This window comes from Heterocephalus glaber, unplaced genomic scaffold, assembly GCF_053883595.1.
Source record: "Heterocephalus glaber isolate CG9 unplaced genomic scaffold, H.glaber_assembly_v1.0 deba00001447, whole genome shotgun sequence".
Taxonomy (NCBI): domain Eukaryota; kingdom Metazoa; phylum Chordata; class Mammalia; order Rodentia; family Bathyergidae; genus Heterocephalus; species Heterocephalus glaber.
The window spans coordinates 3291894-3307267 of record NW_028258299.1 but is presented as its reverse complement, the minus strand read 5'-3'; the positions used below and the strand labels follow the sequence as shown (position 1 = coordinate 3307267).

General features: G+C 56.5%; 1 protein-coding gene across 8 annotated transcripts in view; it reads left to right on the top strand.

Moving 5' to 3' along the window:
* Positions 1-15374, top strand: part of Nphp4 (nephrocystin 4) — a 101499-nt gene that overhangs the window by 21202 nt on the left and 64923 nt on the right. For 5 of the 8 annotated variants that reach the window (XM_013065202.3, XM_021243428.2, XM_004863744.3 and 2 more), the window contains 3 exons: positions 1842-2014; positions 2791-2855; positions 5083-5238. In XM_013065202.3, the coding sequence (XP_012920656.2) occupies positions 1842-2014; positions 2791-2855; positions 5083-5238 (394 nt within the window). The remainder of the gene's footprint in view (positions 1-1841; positions 2015-2790; positions 2856-5082; positions 5239-15374) is intronic. The other 3 variants (XM_087214589.1, XM_087214588.1, XM_087214590.1) reach the window with 2 other exon arrangements.

Here is a 15374-nt window from a genome sequence, read left to right as displayed (position 1 = left end):
GCCGCAAATCCGTACCTGGGGCATGCCAAGAGGCTCGTCCCGCTGCCTTCCGGTGGGGCACTTTCAAGGTGCCCTCTAAGCTGGGAGATTACTGTTGCTTCACATCAGAGTTTAAAGTGTGCGTTTTACGGCCAGAAGAAAAAGCAGGCAGTGCTCATGAAGGGGGTGTGCGTAGGTATAAAGATGGAGGTGAGGTGGTCACACTCACAGCACAGCAGGCCTCGTACACAGCTCTGAGCCTCGGAAACAGAAACATAACTCTCTCTCAGTCCAGCCACCTGTCAGCTGTAAGTGGTCATTATTTCATCATTTTGCAATAAAAGATAATAGAAAAACGATTTATATCTTGTGGCTGATGTTTTAATGTGTCTCTCTGTTATCCCGGGCTGACAGTCTGTGATTACAGGAAGCGTGCCCCCTACCCCCCCCCCCCCCCCGTGGTAATGACTCATTAACAGGAGGGTTTGCGTGAGTTTAAACCACAGCGCAGCAGCCCGGCCCCGCCCGGCCCTCCTTGCCCTGCTGGGGGTGGTGGTGGCATCAGCAGGCAGCCATGCACCCCGCACCCCCGGTCCGGCCTGGAGACCAGCTCAGCGCCATGCATGAGCCTTGTGGGTCGGAAACGCAGCCAGCAGCTCCTCTTCTGTCTCCCGTGCCTGTGCTGTGATCAGTTTGAACTAAGATGACTGCATTTAGAAAGCAGGAAAGCAGTGGCAGAGTGAAGGGCTCGGAGACAGGCTCACCTCAGCTGTCCTGTGCAGCGGAAACCACAGATCCTCCGTTTGCGTGTTGGGGATGGAAAGGTTGCAAATGGAAAATCTTGGAATCAGTTCGAAGCTGGCCATGGTGGTGCATGGCTGTCATCCTAGCTACTCCGGAGGCTGAAGCAGGCGGGTTTAAAGTTTGAGGCCAGCCCAGGCAAACTAGTGAGACTCTGTAGCTTAGTGGTAGAGGATGTAGCTTAGTGGTAGGGTGCTTGCTCAGCATGCTTAAGGCCCCAGGTTCAGTTCCCAGTACCACAAAAAATTTCCAAAACAAAACAAAGAACCATGAAGATCAAGTTGAGTATCATCTATTTAGCCTAGCCCCCCCATTTTATTTTTTTTTTATTTATTCTTTTTTTTTTTTTTTGGTTTATTGAGGCAAGGTCTCCCTTTGTAGTTCAGGCTGACCCTGAACTCACTATGTAGCCCAGGCTGGCCTTGAACTTGCTGCAATCCTCCTGCCTCAGCCTCCGGAGTGCTGGGATAACAGGCATGCCCGGATAACCACCATGCCTGGCTTCCCCCATTTTATTAATAAAAAGGCATCAAGGTGATTTTCATCATAAAAGACACTGGTTGTGCTCATTACTTAGCACCTACAGAAATGTAAGGAGCCTTAGTGGAGACACAGTCAGTTCAGATTGTCCTCACTAAACTCTGCGCAAAGCGGGATCGGGCCGTGCTGGTGAGTTGTGAGCCAGCGCTGACTGAGGCCAAGGATGGGCAGTAGTTGTGGGATTTTCAGGCTGAGCCGTGGCCTAGGCTGATCTCACTGTGGTCCTGCGGTGTCCCCAGCCCCAGGGCAGGTGCATAGCCAGTCCGGCCGTTCTTGTCCCAAGGGCGGATGTGGAGGTGGCGTTCCCAGGTGGCAGTGTCCTGGAGTGGAGCTGGATCATCCTGTGTCCCGGCCGGATGTTGTAGGCCCCTGGAGCAAGAGGCTCCGCCATCTCCTGTGTCCTTTGAGGGCGCGTGGTGGAGCTGGGCACCCTCGGTAGCGCACAGGAGGGTGGCGGGCGAGAGGGTGAGTCCGGGCCACTGCCGCTTCCCGTGAGCTGGACTCTGGTTCCTGTTTTGTAGCCCTTCTACTTTCACACGTCCTTAAACCACCCGAACATTGTGGCTGTGGTCGAAGTAGTCGCTGAAGGCAAGAAGCAGGACGGGAGCCCCCAGGCCTTGTCCTGCGGGTTTGGAATTCTCCGGATCTTCAGCAGCAGGCCAGACTCTCCGCCCTCTCCATCCCAGGACCGACAGTAGGTTCTGGTTTCCTTATTTGGCCACTTCTAAGTAAGCCGAGGAGTCGTCCTTTAGGGGAGGAGGCCTGGCTCTGTGTAAGTGTTGGGTCGGATGCAGGGTGTGCGTGGCCCGAGTCCCATGCTATCGCTGTTGCTGCAGGGCTTCAGGCAGTTATTAGCTCTGACCCTGACCCCTCCTGTGTGAGCTTGAGGTAGCAGTGTGGATTGCATCAGGCTGCGTGAGAGTAATGTTGTGTGGCTTCACACACGGGCGCCGCGTGGCAGCAGGGTCCATGAGGCAGCTGTGGGTGAGCACCTGCCAGGCTGTGCCTAGGAGCTGAGCTGGGTGGGCAGGTACAGGTGACGTGGGGTGCAAGCCTTTCAGCCGGTGACAGTTCCCGCTGCTCCTCTAGGTTGGGTTTCTCACCCTCTTACTGCTCCTGTGCAGGGCTGGGGCTCTTCCCGGGGGCTGTCTTATACCCGCCCAGGTGGGGTGTGCCCTGGGGCAGAGCCACCCTGGTGAGACACTTGCTCTCTCCGTGCGGCCACGGCAATTACTCAGAGGATGGTGTCTGGGGACACTTGAGAGTGGGGTTCCCTGGGCCGTGCTGGCTGTGCTTGGTGTGGCGGGGAGCCCAGGCAGGCAGCTGGCACCACCCTCAGCCCCTCTGTCGGCTGCAGGGCCGTGACTAGCCGCGCTCCGCGGTGTGGGGGTGATGGTGTAGCCGGCCGGGGCCTTTGCTGACAGTGGGAGGTCCGGCTGGTTGATGTGGTTCCCTGGCCCTGTCTTGCAGGTTGAAGCTGTATCATGGCACCCCCAGAGCCCTCCTGCACCCGCTCCTCCAGGACCCCATAGAACGTAAGCGGCCACGCTGGCCTCAGCGGTGCCCCTTGAGTGTCCCTGGTTCCTGCCGTCGTCTCAGCGCCAACCACAGCCCGCTCTGCTCTGTCATGGGAACGTTTTGGACAGATGTGTCATGGGCTTGGGTTTCTGCATAATTTGCAGAGCTGAAAGTCACCGTCCCCAGAGAGGATGCTGATTTGTGAGGGAGCCGCTGGGCCGGGGAGGTGGGCTCCTGGCCTCTTGGTTGCCCGCTTTGCCCCCCAGGTGAAGCCGTCCCTGTGCAGGGGAGCCTTTGACTGTGGGGTCAGTGTTGTCGCCAGCAGGCCAGGCCTCAGCTGTGCCTTCCTGATGGGGCACATTCCGTGGGGGCCTACGCTGTCCCCGCCGTGGGGAGCGCTGTCCCGCAGATGCCCCGGCAGGGGGTGTGGCTCTCCCTGGGAGGGGGACCCTGTCCTTGGGGAGCTGGTGATTGTGTGTGCCCCATAGGCCACTCCCCCACCCCCAATTTGGTAAAAATATTTGCGATAGAGGAATGGTGGGAAACTTATGTTTGGGTTGTTTTTCAGCTGCCTGTAATTTTGGTTTGCCAAAATTTTCTCTTGCGAAGAACCCTCAGAACCAGGGCCTGTTAAACAGCGTATGAGGCCGCCCGATCTCTACCCGCCCTGGGTCTTGGGCTCTGTCCGCGTGCCAGGCGGGTGTGGGGACCCTGCCTGAGGCCGACACCGCCCCTGCCCTGTTGGCCAGTGGGAATCTGTGGGTAACAGCCACGGCCACCCGGGGTTCACGGCTCTCAGGGCGCGATGGAGTAGGAGAGGTCCAGGGTGAGGTCCCTTCCACCCGGCCTCGCCCGCCACGCACAAGGCCTCTCTGGGGGCTGCGTGGACCCCTCTAGGCTCTTCCTGTGGCGCAGAGGCGGGCTTCTCTTGCCTGCTTTTCAGTCCTGGTCCTTGGCTCTCTCCCTGGACACCCGTCTGGCCGAATGTCACTGTCAGGGCCTAGAGAGCGCTCACTCTCTTCGTGGCCATGAGTTGACATCCATGGCTGACTGTCTCCCCCATGTGGACGCTCAGGTGGCTGTAGGAGCTGAGTCCCTCTGGGCGCCTGAGTCTCGTGTGTCTGTGTGTGTGTGTGTGTGTGTGTGTGTGTGTGTGTGTGTGTGTGGCGGGCGAGGAGACGGAGGCTGGTGAGGGGCTGAGTGTTTGTGCCTCGGGAGGTGGTGAGGGAGGGCCTCGTCAGTGGGTCAGAGGGAGTCAAGCCCAATTAAGATTTGGTGGGAGTGTAGAGGGCACCTGGGGTTCTCCTTACCCCAGGGTCTGTGATTCTGGCGGCCGCCCCTCCCCGCACCCCATTCTTTCACCTCAGCTGCCTGTTCCCTCTCTGCAGTGTTTGGAGCCTTCTCCAGGGTTCGGGTCAGAGTGAGGATTTCCCATGCGTGCCGCATGCGGGGGCTGTGGGGCTGCACCCCTTCCTCCCGGCCCCCAAGTGCGTATCCACATTTTCGCCCGGCTGGGTCCCGCCTCCTGTGTGTGGGAATCCGAGAGCTGGTTTCTCACTGCTGGTCCAGGACAGCAGCCCTGGGGGATGATGCTTCCTTCCTGTGCCATCACCGCCCCGGGGCCTCCTGTCCTCGGTGTGGCTGGGTGGACACGGGCTGAGACTCAGAGGAAGGCGGCCTGGGGGCCGGGTTGCTGCCCAGCCTCCCAGGAGCGCAGGGCTGCAATGCCAGGGAAACAGCGCAGCCCTGAGCCCAGCCTTTGACCTGATGTGTTGCCTTAGAAATTATTCTTGCAGGGCCAGATGTGGTGGCGCGTGCCTGTAATCCCAGCCCACTTCTGAGGCCAAGGCAGGAGGATCTCAGAGTTGGGAATTTAGGGCCAGCCTGGGCAGAATAGCAAGACCTGTCTCAAAAAATGAACAAATACCTAGAAACAAAAATCAGCCAGAAGTTCTCACTGCATGTTTCTCAGAGAAATTCTTGAGGATTGATTCCTTTCACTTTCAGGTTGAATGACAGAGCAATTCCCCACCCTCCTTAGAAAAATGAGTTTTCTCTTGGTGGTGTTTTTTGAATTTCTCTTTTTTGGTACCAGGGATTGAACTTGGGACCTTGCTCTTGCAAGGCAGGCACCGGAACCACTGAGCTAAATCCCCGGCCCGTGTTTCTTGAATTTCTGATTCTCAGCTGATTGCATGGAAAGGCCCTGTGGTCTCAGCCGTTGCCTTGGTGCTCTTCCCCCAGAAAACAAGCACATGACCCTCATTGAGAACTGCAGCCTGCACTACACGCTGCGGCCCCACCCGGCCCTGGAGCCTGCCTTCCACCTCCTGCCCGAGAACCTGCTGGTGTCAGGTCTGCAGCCCATCCCCGGCCTCCTTCCGGCGCACGGCAACTCGGGTAAGGGTCCCTCTGATTCTCTCCACTCCGTGAGTCCGGTGAGTTCAGGCTTAGGCCAGTGACTTCCTGCTGCTGGGGAGGGAGGGTGGTGGTGGTCTCCATTCTCAGTCCCTTGCTGAGGACAGTGTCACTGCCCCAGGTACCTTCATCGTCTTTCCTTGGGAAGTGCGTTCACGAAACAGCTCAAATCACCATGACCACGGCCAGAAAACCAGTGTGGCTGGGTCTCACCTTCCTGGGCCGTGGTGTTAGTGACTTCATCACTGTCACCTTTAAAGGATGGTAAAGTGTACAAACAACGAAACTTTCACTTTACACGTTACATTGCACAACCATCACCACCATCCACAAAGCCCAATCACTACCCCAACTCTCAGCCCCAGACCCCCTGTTCTGCTGCCCGTCTCTGTGATGTGATTACTGTAGGTCCCTCATACAAGTGAACTGTGTGGTTTTTGTCACTCAGTGTCATGTCTTCAGTGCTTAGTGTTGTAGCCGTGTCTCAGGCCCTTCGTTCTTAAGGCTGAGTATTCCTTCATGTGCAGACCCCATTTTGTTCATACAGTTTTATGTTGGTGGACACTTGGGTTGATTTGCCTTTGTCCCCCTACCCTATTCATAGCACCGCTGTGAATAATGATGTGCAGAAACGATGATTTTGAAAACTGAAGTTCACGTGAAACACTAAGGGCTCTGACGCGTATGACTTTCAGAAGCTAGTGGTGGGATTGGGTCACCCTTGCATGACTACGGGGCCACTGTGGGTGTGTGCTGTGCTCAGGGCATCTGCTGGATGGTCCTCAGGACTTGGGTGCTGTAGTTTGCATCTAACAGTTGGGTGCACGTAGTCAGTGTGTCCCAGCCTATGGTCCCATGGGGAGCTGGTGGAACTTTTAGGAGGCTGGGTGCAGTGGAAGATAAATCGCTGGGGCTGTGCCCTTGAAGGGGACATGGGGATCTTGGCCCTTTCCTCTTCCCCTTTCTGCTTCCTGCCCGTGTGGAAGAGCAGGCTTTCTCTGCTGTGGATCCCAGCACCATAGACCGTGACACTACGGGCCCAAAGCAGCAGATCCAGGGACTGTGCACTGAGACCCTGAAACCACGAGCCTTTCAAGCTGTTCATCCCAGGTGTTTGTCATAGCAGTGGAAGGCTGGTTAGCACACCGGGCCTCGTGCTCCTCTAGGCAACTCTGGAGGCCATTTGTGTGGCTGTCCTGAGGAATCCAGGAGAGAGGACTGGACCGACTTCTCCCTGCAGAACGTGCTGGGGGATCCTGGCACTGCTGGAACCTATTATTTTGGGGGGCAAACTTTCCGCTCAGTCCTAGGAAGAGCTACTCGGACTGAATGTGGGTGGTGACGAGGAGAGCCTTGGTGTGTGAGGGCTCAGGTCGTGGAGAAACATTCAAGATCCCAGAGAAGAGAAAGCAGCTCAGCTCCAGGACAAGTGTGTTTGTGATGATGGCCCCATGAGTGGTACAGCATTTGTCCTTCACTGGGATATGGGTTTGTATTACTTTGCTTTCCCATCACAGAGACACCTGACACCCACAGCTTAAGGGAGAAGAGGTTTACTTTGGCCCATGGTTTCAGGAGATTCAGTCTACGGTTGGCTGGTTCCAAGATAGGAGCATCATGGCAGAGGGCATAGCGGAACAAAGATGTTTAGTTCATGGCAGCTGGAAGCAAAACAGGGGAACAGAGGCACAGAGGAAGGGGCCAGGGACCAGATACAGTACCCAAGATCCCAGCTCCATGACCCATCCAGACACACCCAGAACTGTGCTGTACTAATCCTCTGGGCTACTTCCTAGCCCATCGAGTTGAGAGTCCACCTTAACTGTCACACCCCATCCCCTGTCAACTTGACACCCAAACACATCTCTTTAAACCATACTTAATCTTGAGATAGACACAACAGAAGTTAATAATTCTGCCTAATGTGGTACAATGATTCTGCATATAACTGAAACACACTTAATTCCTTCTCCAAAATCTCAACAGTACCAGCATTGCAAAAATGTCAAAGACTCCTCTGAGACTCAAGGCAAACTCTTAGCCCTAAACCCCTATTAAAAAAACCCAAAAAACAGTTAGTTACATGATCCCCAGGTACAGTAGCACAGGGTAAACATTCCCATTCCAAAGGGAGAAATGGGGGATAGAAAAGAACTGAAGCAAAGCAATACTGAAACCCAGCAGGGCAAACATTAAGTCCTCTCATTCCGTACCTAGTATCTGAGTCATGTGGTAGTGAGATGCAAGTCCAGAGGGCTTATGCAGCCCTACCCCGGGACCTTGCCAGTTGCTGCCTCCTCTCTTGGGCTGGTTTCTCTCACAGCTTGCAGCTTCCCTCAGCAGACACTTCAGACTCCTGGCAGCACTGACTGGGGTCTCCCATGTGCCTTTGGTTTCATTCCTCTGACTTCATGCACGGTCCTCTCAGGGGCTCCTTGCCTGGCCTTCAAGGCCTCCCTTTGAAATACAAGTGGAAGCCTCCCTGGCCCTACAACTCTTGCATTCCGCATGCAGGTAAAACCAGCATCGTGGATGATGCCAAGGTCTGCTGCCACCTTGAGCAGTAGCCCAGCCCCCTACATGGCTGAAGGGGCCTCTGAGTACCCAATAGCTGAACATGGTGAAATGCATCCTGGGTAACCTGTTCCCTAGGAGGCCCTTCTTGAGCAAGAGGCCCCGAGACTCTGCTCTCAAAGGAAAAGTTTAAACGTTTGCACCCTCAGGGCTGCAGTGGGTGGGGTCTTGCTGATTTTCAGGATGACCTCAAAGCATCCAGCTTCTTAGTCCTGTCTAAAGTTGTTGGTTTCTTTTTTTTTTTTTTCTTGTACCTGGGATTGAACTCAGGACCTTGCACTTGCAAGGGAGGCACGGTGCCACTGAGTTAAATCCCCAGCCCTTCTTGGTTTTTCAAAATAGCAGTAATCTCTTTAGCAACCACATCTTTTTTATCTCAACTATACACATGGTTCCATTTGGATCAAATTTAAGTTTTGCAGAATATTCTGCTTTACTTTTTGCCCCTGATTCTTACCATAAATCTGTCTATAAGCAACTAGTGTATCTATGCCACAGCCTGCATGTTGAGCTGCCTTGAAATTTTCTTTGCCAGATCAATTAGGCCATAGTCTTTAATGTCAACCTCTTTCAAAGTCACAGGGCATGGACGAAATGTAGATAGTTTTTGCCTGAGTGTAACATGCATGATCTATACTCCAACTTTCAAAAGAATCCTCATTTCCAGCTGAAACTTCATGATGTTGTCCTTCATTATTCACGTTCCTAACAAAATTCTGGTCTTCTGAGCTCTCACAAGAATCACCCATCAATCTCTTTTTATAGCATTCCAGGGCTTCTCTACCCAGCATCTCCAAACTTCCAAACTCCTCCCGCAAGCCACTTCCAAAGGCATCTGACCCACATGGTCAGGTAGAATCACAGCAGTTTCTGTATTAGTCAGCTTTCCTATTGCACAATACCTGACACCCATAGGTCAGAGGAGGAGAGATTTGATTTGGCTATGATTTCAGGGGTTCAGTTCATGGTTGGCTGGCTCCAAGGCAGGAGCACTGTGGTGGAAGGGTGTGGAGGAGCAAGGATGTTTAATTCATTGTGGCCAGGGAGCAGAGCAGGAGAATAGTGCCAAAGAGGAAGGGGCCAGGAACCAGATAATGACCCCATGGTCACACCTCCATGACCCACCAGACACCTTCAGAAGTGTGCTTTACTAATGCCTGGTTGGCTCCCAAACCAGTCAAGTTGGGAGTCCACCTTAGCCATCACTGGGTTCAACTTAGATACTATACGAGTTAATGAAGCAGGTGGGGGGTCATTTCCACCATGAACTCACTTTCTCCAGGGTCTCTGAGAAGAGATGAGACCTGAGAGGTTAACTATGATCAGGAACAAGCTGGGGGTCCCCCAGCTTTAAAACCCTCCACAGTCCCCCGTACAGAGTCATAGTCCTCTGCCAGGGCCTCACTGGCACGGCTTGAGTTTAGTGAAGAGAGTGTGGAAATTGTGTCTGCCCGAGGCCTGGGTGTGTCCCTAGCCCCAGCTCTGTGGGTCAGAGGCCCCTGCCCATGCTGCTGTGCTGTGTTGGCCTCATCTGCACTGATGTTGAGAACATGGCTGTGCTGACTTGAAGGCGGGCCCTGCTGGTCCTCCTGACCCCGAGTTTTGAGGCTGCGGCGTGTCTGTGTCCATCCACTGTGACCTGCCAGCAGGTGTCAGTGGCACTCCTGTGGGCCCCATGGACATGCCCTGTGGTCCTCTGTCATCCCTGGAAACTGAGAGAGAAGCTTGGTGCCCAGATGGGCCCTGGGGAGAGGAGCTGGAAGGACCCCTGAAGTGCTCGTGAGTGGCGCCTGCGACTTGCAGATGTGAACCATTTATGCTGCCACTGTTTGGATCTAATGAGTGAGGGCCCTGGTTGGGCCCCGCTCAGCTCCACCGTGCTGGTGGGGAGCAGAGAGCTGACTCTGCACACGCGCTCTGAGAGGAGGCCGGACAGGCTCGCCAGTGTCCCTGCTGACCATTTTGCTCAGCCTCCCGTGTGTGTGCGGGACGCCAGGTTGGAAACAGGACTCGCAGACCCATGGGCTCTGCGGAGGAATTTCCGGGCCTGTGCGACTCACCCTGGGAGGGGTTCTGGCTGGTGACAGCTAAGGCCGAGCTGGGCCTTGGTTGCCAGGGGCTCACAGTCTGATTTGCAGGATTTGATTTTATTTTGATGCTGTCTTGGACAGCTGCTCACGAAGATTGAGTTGAGGTCAGCCTTGGGGGGCAGATGAGGTGTTGGTGTGGAGCCGTCCCTGATCAGGGTCTTTCTAGGAGGCAGCGGGGTGGGCTGCCTGGGAGCTCTGGGCGTGGCAGTGCCTCGAGGGGACTTGGCCAAAGCGCTCCTGTCTGTGTCTGCAGGTGGAGGTGGAGGTGGCCTGGTGGCCGCCCAGGGGCCGTGTGCTGTGGGTCCTGGGAGCCCTTGAGGGTGTGCTGGTGGAGAAGGGGCCCCTATAGCAGCTGTGGGCTTCTCTGGAGGGTGACGAGGCAGCGTCCGGATCCCCTGGAGTGTGGCCAGTGCTGCTGCCATGGAGGGCTCAGGAGCAGCTGATCGTGGGGTGCCCGCTGGGCACTGATAGCCGGAGTAGTTGCTCATGCCCCATTACCCACAGCCCCTGCTCTCTGCTCTCAGCCCCCCCCCCCCCCCCGCCCCGCCAGCAGCTCTGTGCCTGGCCTCAACAGCTGTCTCTGCCAGGCCAGGGCCACCTCCACTTCCAGCGTTCTTCCTGCTTCCTCGGTGCTTCTGGCACATGGCGTGTTGGGTGAACAGGGACCAGAGAAGTGGTCCTCTTGCCTTCCTCCTGTACTGGGGATTGAACTCCAGGAGCACTGAATTATACTCTCAGCCTTTAAGAAGTTTCTCATTTTGCGACAGGATCTCACTAGGTTGCCCAAACTGGCCTGGACTTGAACTTTTACAGTCTTCCTGCCTCAGCCTCCCAAATAGCTGGGATTAAAGGTGTGAGCCACTGCTCCCGGCTAGAACAGGCTGTGTCTGGGGAGCACTTTGCACACCTGTGTTCCTGCTGCTCCCGCAGGGGCGTGCCCTGTGCTGCTATGCTGTGCCCTTCCCGTCAGAATGCTGTGGCCTGTGGACCTTCCGGAGGCCCCCTTTCCTCTTGGCTTTAAACACTGCTGGTGTCCAGCCCCTGCCGCCTGCCCTCCTTTCATTCCTCCTGCTGCCTCCATCGCCCCTTTGCTCAGGGAACAGTGTGGCTACTGCCTGTTGGATTTCTTAGCACTGAGGTGTCTCCCACCCCTGGGCCACAGGGAGAAGCCGGCTCTCTCTGGGACTTTGTACCCTTATCTGCTAACCCTGACCTCAGAAGAGTGGGCCTGAAGGTCTGTTTGCCAGCTGCACAGTGGGCTCCTTGAATGAGAGTCCCCCAGGGCTCTGGTCAGAAACGCCAGTGCCCATGGGGTGGGTCCTGGGTTCCAAAGTTTAACAAGAACTGTGTGAGCTCCTGCCGAGGTCTCTGGGTGAGCCTGGGCTCCTCTGAGGGCCTGGGGTGCATCCCTTGGGCCTCCCCAGACTGTAGACTCCGCCATCTTCCCCACATCTGAGGACTGCAGTGGCATGGGGTGACCTCGGTGAAGCCTGCCTCCCCTCACCCCTCAGGGTTATGATGCCCCAGTGCTGACGAGGCCTGGACTCTGTCTCTGTGTTTTCCTTGGAATTAAGGAATTTATCTCTTCAGTAAATCCAGTGGAAACTAAAAGTTCTCCCATCTACGGTCACTCCCCAGAGAAAACCACTGCTGATAGTTTGCTGTATACCTTTTAAATTAATTAATTAATTAATTGATTGATTTTTTTTTTATGGTACTGGGCATTGAACCTGGGGCTTGGCACATGCTAGGCAAGTGCTCTGCCATGGTATGTATTTCCTACATGTTCAGTCGTTCATTGATTTATTCAAGAAATGTTTACTGAGTAGGCGTTGTGTGCAGCGGACTCATGCTGCCTGTGAAGATGCAGCACGGCGCTCTCAGGAGGTATGTGGTAGATCTTACTGGGGGGCGGACCTCAAGTCTTACCCACAGCCACCAGGCGCACTAGCACTAGCAGTGTTTTGGAATAATTGTGGACTGGCTATAACTTGTACCCCTTCCTGCCAGGCCACTGCTAGGGCCGATTGTCATGCTTTCAGCCACGGCACTGGTCTTGTGCCTGTGTCCTGCTGAATGAAACATCTCAGCAGATGAGGGACAACTCAGGAGGCTGTGTTTGGTGGGAGCCCCCTGGGGGTCAGGGCAGCTCCTTGGGCGTCCCAGGATGTTGCCCAGTGCTTCCCAAAGGATGTTGATGGGAGGAGGCTCTTGCTCACTGAGGGTTTTCCGACAGTCTCTGTGCCCTCTGCCGGGCCCTCGGGAGTCCAGGAATGAAATGGTCCTTGTGCATGGGTGCGTTTCACACAGGGACAGGCCTGGTCCTGGGAATTGCGTTCTTAGCCGAGGACTCGGCTGCAGGTGAGGTAGAGCCGGCCCCTCCAGAGTGTGAGGGTCAAGGCAGGACTCGGGGCTCTTGCTGCTGCTGTCGGCTGCTTGCATGAAGATTTCAGATAGTAACTTGAGGCTCCATGTGTGGTGCAGAGGACAGCAGACCTGCAGGAGTCCCCTGCTCACTCCTGGTCGGGGGTGAGTGCGCGAGATTGTCTGACCTCTCCAGGCCTTTGCCATTTGCTTCTCTTCTGTAAAATGGGGACCGGAAGAGGGTTGCCAGCGGCCCTGTGTGTGGGGAGAAAATGTTAAGGAGATCAGTTAAGCCCTAGCACCTGGCCCTTGGTGTGCGCGCAGCCAGTGTGAGCTTTGTTCTCACAATGGAAGTTCTGTTTTGAATTCGGCTGAAATCCATGCCTCCTTCACTAGTGCATCCCGGAAGCTCTGATCTTTTTCTGGTCACACACGGAGAGAAGACTCAGCCCCTGCCCAGCTCTTCTTCCCTCTGTCCTGAAGGTCTCAGAGCAGCGTGGTGACTGAGCCACGCTTGGGACCCAGGCGTTCTCCAGAGCTGCAGTGTGCACAAGACGTGGCCTGGAGGAGGCTGCTGAGTGGCGATGCCGGCCTGCCCCGACCCCTGGGCCTCGCTGGGCCTCTGCACCCTCAGTCTGGGTGTCCTGCATGAGCTCTCCTCTGCCCTCCTCCATGGCTTCCTGGGCACACGACCAGCTTCCTCTCCTCTGGAGACCGGGGTCGTGACAGTGGTCATAGTGCCTGGGCCCTCGCTGGGGACAGCCGAAGAGTCTGTCTGCTGCTGACCTGTGCCTAGGTCCAGCAACTCTGCTCCTTCTGCCCAGTTGTTGTCCTCTGAGGCTGGGCAATGTGGCACCAAGGTGATGCTTCCTCAAGAAACCAGTCTTTGTCCACCACCATTATGTGTCCTGTGAGCAGTGTGTATCTGGGTGGCACACTGAGCATAATGACCTGGCGCTCAGGCACCACCAGGCTTCTTGTGGCCGTGGCAGTAGGGTCCCATGCCTGTCTGGGCACACCTGCACGTGGCCGAGGCCCGTGCACGCAAGGCTCATGTCACCGCGCACTCTCCAAGCTCTGCCCCAGTCCCCTGTCCTCAGTGTGTTCTCTGCCAGCACTGTGGATCCGGTCTGCACCGACTCGCCTGTCTGCTGGCAGTGCTTTGTGTGCCTGAGGCCAGGACTTGCTGTGCTTTCCCTGTCATGCTGGGACACACGTGGAGTGGCAGAAAGAGCTGAATCTCAGCTGCACACGTTCCCAAGGGCCTCGGGCTCGTGTCTCAGTCTCTGTGGGGACAACCAGCAAGCAGGTGGGGATGCACTATTGGGGCGAGCCCTGGCAGTCACCAGACATGTCAGAGCCCTGTGCTCTCTTGTGCTGAGTGAAATGGTCCGGCAGGATGGCTGCGGTGAGGACTTGTGTTTGGAGTCTGCACCAGACATGGGCGCCTCTCTCCTAGGAGTGGAGGCTGAGCCCTTGCTGGTGCAGTGTTCGTGGTGACTCTGCAGCGACTCTCGTCACTTGGTCCTCACACAGATGGTGCGGGTGGACACTGTCTCCTCTCCGCCCTGTGGTGGCGCCTGAGGCCGAGCGTGGCATTCCTGACCCAGGGCCAGGGCCGCAGTTGGGGTTGCACCAGCCTGGCTCCCGAGCCTGCCTCCTTCCTTCAGCTCCTTCCGGCCCACTGGCCCTGCTCGGGTGACTGTGCCCTGGCAGTCATCTGCGAGGCTGCTCCTCACGCCTGCACTGTAGGACTCTGCCTGTTCCGTCGGTCATGGCTGCAGCGTCTCCGGCCAGCTCCGTGCGGGGCTCCAGGTCATGGAGCTCTGGGGGCCGTGGGCTCCCGATTGCTGCATCTGCCCTATGCCCCGCCTCCTGCTCCCTATGCTGCCTGTGGCCAGGCTGTGGCCTGTGTTGTGGCCCTCTCTTCTCTGTGTCTCTTCTGTCTTCCCCACAGCCCCACTGGGTTGGCCTCTCCTCCGGCTGTGGTTCTGGGTGTGACAGTCATCCATAACTGTGGGTTTCTTCATTTCTCCTGTGGCCGTGTACAGCTCGGTGGCTGGGGTCCTTCCACATCCGAGAGCCAGGGGCAGGGGTCCCCCGCACCACCTTGGGAGCAGATGTGGACATTCCTCAAGGTCAGCACCATGTGAAGAGGCACATGTTGTCCCCACCTGCAAAGCAGGCTGTCTGGCATCTCTCTGGGGGTCGGCAAAACCTGCACTGCTGGTGCCATGGATGCCACGTGAGAGATGCTGGCGCTGTTGTTCGATTCCTCCTGTGATGTCCAGCAGACAGTGGCCACAGGGGCTGCTCAGTGTCCTGAGAGCTTTTAGGGGTGTCCTAGGAGTGTAGGGCTTCCTGAGGAGAGTGGCAGAAATCTTGGATGGGGGCAACATGGGTGGCCCAGGGTGCAAAGGCGGAGAGGGAGGGGGCTGAGCCTGGGAGGAGGAGGCACCAGGTCTCAGCAGGCACCGTGGGCCTGGCGTCCTGCCACCCCCTTCTGCCAGGAAGGCTCCCTGTGTCCCCCAAAGCTCCGTGTCCGCCGGGAACGTACATCTTTTGTGGCAGCAGTGCTGCTGTGGCCCGGAGCAGGGCGTCTGTCTGCGTGAAGCAGCCACCCTGCTGGTGAGTGCAGCACGGATCAGGGCACTCCTGCTGGAAACCCTGAGACTGTGGTGGAGGATGGTCACACCCGCCTTGGTGTGCTCGGGTTAAATTAACTTGCAGAATGTTGTTATCCGTGACCTGGAGGAGTGTGGAGGCTGCACATGCAGGGAGAACAGGCTTGCCTGTGTGCTTTGCTTTCCTCTCCTCCTTTCCCCTCCCTCTCCCCCCACTCACCCTCTCTGGGCACCCCCCACGTTCTCCCGGGCGGTGCTTTGCTTCCGGCCCACCTGCAGGGACCCACCATGCTACCACTGAGCGGGGCTGTGAGCGCCCCTGGCCACCCTGGGCACAGCGTCTGCCGTGGGCAGTACCTTTGCTCGCTCCCATTTCTGACTCTGTCTGACCACAGCACCGGAGGGCTGGGTGTAGGACATGCTTCAGGAACTTGCTCCGCCATCACATGTGGCAGTGGGCATCATG